The sequence below is a fragment of the Penaeus chinensis genome, chromosome 21 (genome assembly GCF_019202785.1).
Source record: "Penaeus chinensis breed Huanghai No. 1 chromosome 21, ASM1920278v2, whole genome shotgun sequence".
Lineage (NCBI taxonomy): Eukaryota > Metazoa > Arthropoda > Malacostraca > Decapoda > Penaeidae > Penaeus > Penaeus chinensis.
In genome coordinates, this window is record NC_061839.1 from 9721132 (window position 1) to 9728631 (window position 7500).

Sequence of the window (7500 nt, forward strand, 5' to 3'; positions counted from 1 at the left end):
GGAATGTCCTCGTCACTGTCGGAGCCCAGACTGAGCGCCGGGTTGACGCGTCCGTTCATCTCGTCCGTGGCGTTGTACTTGACCACCGAGTGACACGCCATCACGGTCATCTCGCCCTCGTGGGGATCGCCGACCGTCTGCACGTCCTCGGGGATGTTGACGACGCAGCGGAGGAAGTCGTACTTGGGGGCCAGCCTGCCCGAGAAGAACACCCAGTTGGAGAACCACGAGAAGAACACCAGCGTCGACCCGGACAGGACCATGGCCAGCGTGCGGAAGGGGAAGAGCTGCGTGCCCGATTCCTCGTCGAACATCGGGTATCTGCGGAGGACACGGACGGGACGCGCTCAGCATCGTGCGAGGTGGTGGTGGTGGTGGTGGTGGTGGTGGAGGTGGTGGAGGTGGTGGTGGTGGGGATGGAGGTGGGGGGGGTGGTGGTGGGGGGGGGAGTCATAATGATTATGGTGATGCTATTGATAGATGATGAGATGAGAACGATATTTCTTATAAGAATGACAGGAACTACAATAACAATAATACTAATGATATTAACTCCCCCCTCTCCCCGCCACCCGTAACAAAGACAACCTCGTTATTACAACTACTTCAATAATAATGAAGATTAAATGATATAACATTAACAAGGAAGAAAAATAACAGCGACAAAAATAAGAAACAAATAATAAAAATGACAAATCACTACGATAATAATGATACAACAACAGTGATTACAAAAACAATTATGATAAACAGAGAATAACAGCACAACACCAAGAACAATAGTAATGATAATAGTAATCATCATCACCATCATAATGGTAATGATAAGGATAAGGATAATAATAATAACAGAAACGGTAATGATAATAATGATACTAATACCGATGATAATGATAGCAATAATAATGATGATGATAATAATAATAACGATGATGATAATAATTATAATAATAATGTCAATGATAATAATAATAATAATAATAATAATAATATCAATAATAATAATAATGATGGCAATAACAATGATGATAATACTAATAATAAGGATAATAATGATAATAATAACGATAACAATAATAATAATAATAACTATAACAATAACAACAATAACAATAATAATCATAATGATAATAATAATGATAATGATAATGATAATAATAACAACAACGACGATGATAATGATAACCGAAAACATTACAATGAAAATAATAATGATAATAATGATGATGACAATAATAATGACATAATCAACAGTAATAATAAAAAACAAAAATTATAATAATGATAGGAATAATAACACTAACACTAATAAAGATGATATCAATAGCAGCACTCATGATAATAGTGACAATAAAAAAATAACAACAATAGTGATATCAACAGAAAGGAAATGTGATACAGACACGAGCAGCCGCCGGTCCCTGAACCGAACGCAACCAAAATTCAACCGAATCGAACCGAGACTCACATGCAAGCTAATCACCCAATCACCCAATCGACCCTTACTTGACTAGAAATGGAATCCTAACCATTTACCTTCCACCTAAGATTTCAAACTGGATGAGCTCAACATGCAACTAAAATCATCCAACCACCTAATTGGCCATTAGCAAACACGAAACCCACATGCAGCCTAATGACCCAATCGTCCCTTACTTGATTAGAGGCGGGATCCCAATCATCTGCTCTCCTCCCATGACACGGACGAGCAGACCCACGATGTAGGCCCCGAGCGATCCGTACAGGTTGCAGTGGTTCTTGAAGTGGACCACCATCAGGAGTTGAGGGAAGAGAATCACGTAGACGAGATCCGACGAGAGGTACCTGTTGGGGGCGAGAGCGAAGGGCGGGCGTGAGGACGCTGGCGCTAGGGGGTGTGGCTAAGGGGGTTGGGGGTTGATGGGGTAAGGAGGTAAGGGGGAGGGGGGAGGGAGGTGGTTAGGTTTGTGTGCGTGTTTGTTTGTTTTTTTGTTTGTTTTTCTGGAATCAGGGCGAATGCTTTAGTTCTCTTTTTTTTTGTTGTTGTTGTTGTCTCTGTGAAAGGAGGTTTGGTCGTGTGTGTTTGCCTGTGTGTATTTTTGGTTTGGTAGGACGTATGTGTGTGTGTGTGTGTTCGTTTGCGTGAACATATGTCAAAATACAAAAGGGAAAACAACATATGTGTTTATATGCATATATATTTATACATATCTATATACATGTATATATGTATATATACTTATACACACACATATATATATATACATATATATATATATGTAAATGTGTGTATATCTATATATATACATATAAATACGTATGTATCTGAGTGTCTTAACGCATGCACGCCTGTACATATTCCACCAGACAAAGGAGAGCTTACCAGAGGCCATAGATCGACGGGATCGTGAGGGCGAGCGTCGTGGCCAAGAAACCCACGATGAAGATAGCGAATTTCATCACCCAGATCACCTCGGTCTCACTCGCCTGGAGGAAGACAAAAGAAACAAGGTCGATATCATTTTCCCCTCTTTCTTTTATGTGTTTTTCTTTTCCATTCTCGTCATAATTGTTTTTTTTGTTTTTGTTTTTTAAGTATTCCCGTTACTCCCTTCGTTATCGGTCTTTGTCTCTGTTTCCTTTGCTTTGATACCCGATACGGCTCAACCTCCCCCCCCCCCCCGCCCCCCCGCCCCCGACTATCACAGGGAAGGCCAAAGTATTCAGTCCCATTTCCGTTTACGAGCCGATTTTGTCCCGTTCTTCGAGATTATCGTTTCCTCTTCGCTCTCTCTCTCTGTGTATCTATATATCAATCTATCTTTCTATCTATCTATCTATCTGTCTGTCTCTCTTTCTCTCTTTTTCTCTTTTACTCTCGTTCTCTTTCTCTTTCTATCTATCTATCTATCTTCCTCGCTTTCTCTCTCTCTCTCTCTCTCTCTCTCTCTCTCTCTCTCTCTCTCTCTCTCTCTCTCTCTCTCTCTCTCTCTCTCTCTCTCTCTCTCTCTCAGTCTCCTTGCTCTTATTATTCTACTTATCCTTGCTATCTTCAAATATCTTTTAGGTCTTTCTCTCTCTCTCTTTCTCGCTTAATCTTTATCTTCCTTCACCTACTCTCATTCTCATATTCCCTATCCTCGCCTCTTACCTTTCCCCGTCCCTCCCACTTACCTTCTCCTCGTCCCCCTCTCTATCCAAAGTACCTCTTACCCCAACATTCATTTCCTCTCCCCCTCCCTTCCTCGTCCCCCTCCCTTCCTCGTCCCCCTCCCTTCCTCGTCCCCCTCCCTTCCTCGTCCATCTCCCTTCCTCGTCCATCTCCCTTCCTCGTCCATCTCCCTTCCTCGTCCCTCTCCCTTCCTCGTCCATCTCCCTTCCTCGTCCATCTCCCTTCCTCGTCCATCTCCCTTCCTCGTCCTTCTTTCCTTTTCATCCCTCTCCCTTCCTCGTCCATCTCCCTTCCTCGTCCATCTCCCTTCCTCGTCCTTCTTTCCTTTTCATCCCTCTCCCTTCCTCGTCCTTCTTTCCTTTTCATCCCTCTCCCTTCCTCGTCCATCTCCCTTCCTCGTCCTTCTTTCCTTTTCATCCCTCTCCCTTCCTCGTCCTTCTTTCCTTTTCATCCCTCTCCCTTCCTCGTCCTTCTTTCCTTTTCATCCCTCTCCCTTCCTCGTCCATCTCCCTTCCTCGTCCATCTCCCTTCCTCGTCCATCTCCCTTCCTCGTCCATCTCCCTTCCTCGTCCTTCTTTCCTTTTCATCCCTCTCCCTTCCTCGTCCATCTCCCTTCCTCGTCCATCTCCCTTCCTCGTCCATCTCCCTTCCTCGTCCATCTCCCTTCCTCGTCCCCCTCCCTTCCTCGTCCATCTCCCTTCCTCGTCCATCTCCCTTCCTCGTCCTTCTTTCCTTTTCATCCCTCTCCCTTCCTCGTCCATCTCCCTTCCTCGTCCATCTCCCTTCCTCGTCCATCTCCCTTCCTCGTCCCTCTCTCTTCCTCGTCCTTCTTTCCTTTTCATCCCTCTCCCTTCCTCGTCCCCCTCCCTTCCTCGTCCCCCTCCCTTCCTCGTCCATCTCCCTTCCTCGTCCATCTCCCTTCCTCGTCCATCTCCCTTCCTCGTCCATCTCCCTTCCTCGTCCCCCTCCCTTCCTCGTCCATCTCCCTTCCTCGTCCATCTCCCTTCCTCGTCCATCTCCCTTCCTCGTCCATCTCCCTTCCTCGTCCATCTCCCTTCCTCGTCCATCTCCCTTCCTCGTCCATCTCCCTTCCTCGTCCTTCTTTCCTTTTCATCCCTCTCCCTTCCTCGTCCTTCTTTCCTTTTCATCCCTCTCCCTTCCTCGTCCATCTCCCTTCCTCGTCCATCTCCCTTCCTCGTCCATCTCCCTTCCTCGTCCATCTCCCTTCCTCGTCCTTCTTTCCTTTTCATCCCTCTCCCTTCCTCGTCCTTCTTTCCGTTTCATCCCTCTCCCTTCCTCGTCCATCTCCCTTCCTCGTCCCTCTCTCTTCCTCGTCCTTCTTTCCTTTTCATCCCTCTCCCTTCCTCGTCCTTCTTTCCTTTTCATCCCTCTCCCTTCCTCGTCCCTCTCTCTTCCTCGTCCTTCTTTCCTTTTCATCCCTCTCCCTTCCTCGTCCCTCTCTCTTCCTCGTCCTTCTTTCCGTTTCATCCCTCTCCCTTCCTCGTCCATCTCCCTTCCTCGTCCCTCTCTCTTCCTCGTCCTTCTTTCCTTTTCATCCCTCTCCCTTCCTCGTCCCTCTCTCTTCCTCGTCCTTCTTTCCTTTTCATCCCTCTCCCTTCCTCGTCCATCTCCCTTCCTCGTCCATCTCCCTTCCTCGTCCATCTCCCTTCCTCGTCCATCTCCCTTCCTCGTCCTTCTTTCCTTTTCATCCCTCTCCCTTCCTCGTCCATCTCCCTTCCTCGTCCCTCTCTCTTCCTCGTCCTTCTTTCCTTTTCATCCCTCTCCCTTCCTCGTCCTTCTTTCCTTTTCATCCCTCTCCCTTCCTCGTCCTTCTTTCCTTTTCATCCCTCTCCCTTCCTCGTCCCTCTCTCTTCCTCGTCCTTCTTTCCTTTTCATCCCTCTCCCTTCCTCGTCCTTCTTTCCGTTTCATCCCTCTCCCTTCCTCGTCCCTCTCTCTTCCTCGTCCTTCTTTCCTTTTCATCCCTCTCCCTTCCTCGTCCATCTCCCTTCCTCGTCCATCTCCCTTCCTCGTCCATCTCCCTTCCTCGTCCTTCTTTCCTTTTCATCCCTCTCCTTCCTCGTCCCTCTCTCTTCCTCGTCCTTCTTTCCTTTTCATCCCTCTCCCTTCCTCGTCCTTCTTTCCTTTTCATCCCTCTCCCTTCCTCGTCCATCTCCCTTCCTCGTCCATCTCCCTTCCTCGTCCTTCTTTCCTTTTCATCCCTCTCCCTTCCTCGTCCATCTCCCTTCCTCGTCCTTCTTTCCTTTTCATCCCTCTCCCTTCCTCGTCCTTCTTTCCTTTTCATCCCTCTCCCTTCCTCGTCCATCTCCCTTCCTCGTCCATCTCCCTTCCTCGTCCCTCTCTCTTCCTCGTCCTTCTTTCCTTTTCATCCCTCTCCCTTCCTCGTCCATCTCCCTTCCTCGTCCCTCTCTCTTCCTCGTCCTTCTTTCCTTTTCATCCCTCTCCCTTCCTCGTCCTTCTTTCCTTTTCATCCCTCCCCCTTTCTCCCCACTCCCCCAACAACCTTCTCCCTTCACTCAACTTCCTCAGACAGATATCGAGAACACAATAACACCAGATGACGTAGCTGTCCAGTCGTGAGTGACGTGGGGCGCGTAACCTTTCCCGGAGGAACAGTCAGTGACAGAGCGACAGGCTTCTAACCAGTCGCTACACCTTCGGGTTCCGCCAGTGATCGCGTCTGGAGAGCTACTGTTATTTTCCTTTTTTGCCGTTAATAAAAGGTCCGTTTGTCTGCGTCGACTTTGGATGCGAGATTCTGCGTAAATTAGTTGTAATTGGTAATTCGGTTGTTTTTTTGTGGCTGAGTGTCTAAAGGTGTTTTTTTTTTTTTTTTATCTCAACATCCCTTTCCTTTCAAGTTATGTCTCGGTCATATTGAGTGTTTATGTGAGAAGGAAATAAATCATCTCTCTTTTCTCTGTCTGTTTCTCTCTTTCTCTGTCTGTTTCTCTGTCTCTCTGCATCTCTCTCTCTCTCTCTCTCTCTCTTTCTCTGTCTGTTTCTCTGTCTCTCTGCATCTCTCTCTCTCTCTCTCTCTCTCTCTCTCTCTCTCTCTCTCTCTCTCTCTCTCTCTCTCTCTCTCTCTCTCTCTCTCTCTCTCTCTCTCTCTCTCTCTCTCTCTCTCTCTCTCTCTCTCTCTCTCTCTCCCTATTACTCTCTCTTTTTCTCAATCCCCCTCTCCCTCTTCGTCTTCCTCTCCCTTTCCCTCCCCTTCCCCTCTCCCTCCCCTTCCCCTCCCCCTCCTCTTCCCCTCCCCCCCAACATCTCTCATTCTATGAAACCCCACCTAACCCCCCCCCCCCCCTTTACTCCCCCACTTGCGTGAGTAGAAATATCGATTCGTTCCACACATATAAATTAACAAGAAAGCGCAATTGATCGGATAGCGTCGTGTGTTCCTGTGCTATTTACCAGTCACACCTGTCGGGGGAGAGGGGGGGGGAGAGGGATGAGTAGAATCAGGGCCGGGGGGAGGAGGGGGGAGGGGTATAAGTCGTGGGGGGAGGGAGGAAGGGGTATAAGTGGTAGGGGGAGGGAGGGAGGGGCATAAGTGGTGGGGGGAGGGAGGGACGAGGGGAAAGGAAGAATGAGAGGCATAGGGGACGGGTGTGTGGGGGGGATCAAAGAGGGGAGGGAGGGGGGAGGGGAAGGTGATGTCAGCATGAAAGTACGACTCGAGGTTTTTATGGAATGAGATAAAGAAGAAGTACAAGGCTGATAAATCTTAGAGAGAATGATCGACCCTCTCCACTTACTTCACTGCCTCCACTTCTCGCTATCATTCATGTTCGTTCTTCCTCTTTGTTCGTCCTCCTTCTGCTCCTCATCCTTATCTTCAACTTCCTCCTCTCCCTCTCTCTCCTTACCCTTCAACCTCTACCTTCTACTTTTCTTCTAATCTCTCTCCTCTACTTCTTCCATTTAGCTTTCCCCTTCTGCCTCCTCTTTTTTTCTGCTCTTCCCTCTTTTTCCACTTCTTCGCCCTTCAAAATCCTCCATCTTCTCCTTCTCCTCCTTCTCCTCCTATAGTAGTTCTTCACTCCTAATTCCTCAACCCCATTCTGTTTATATTGCTCGTTTATTTCACTCCTCTCTCCTCTCTTTCCCCTCTTCGTCCCTCTCCCCTCTCTGCCCTCCTCCCCTCCTCGTCCTCTCCCCTTTTTGTCTCTCTCCCCACCTCGTCCTTCTCCTCTCTTCGTCCCTGTTCCCTCTCCGACCCTCTCCCCTTCATGTTTCTCTGCCTTCCTTGTCCCTCTCCTCGCCACGTCCTTCTCACCACCTCGTCCCTTTCCACTCTTCCCTTTCTTTCGCTCGTCCCTCTCCCTTC

The 7500-nt window shown here is 48.1% G+C and overlaps 1 protein-coding gene across 1 annotated transcript in view; it reads right to left on the reverse strand.

The window, feature by feature from the left end:
* The window catches only part of LOC125036399 (high-affinity choline transporter 1-like), a 72710-nt gene that overhangs the window by 245 nt on the left and 64965 nt on the right, over positions 1-7500 (reverse strand). Inside the window, exons 6-8 of the mRNA XM_047628993.1 lie at positions 2363-2565; positions 1657-1824; positions 1-321 (exon numbers count right to left, since the gene is read on the reverse strand). The exon at positions 1-321 is cut by the window's left edge and continues 245 nt beyond it. Coding sequence (XP_047484949.1) covers positions 1-321; positions 1657-1824; positions 2363-2565 — 692 coding nt within the window. The remainder of the gene's footprint in view (positions 322-1656; positions 1825-2362; positions 2566-7500) is intronic.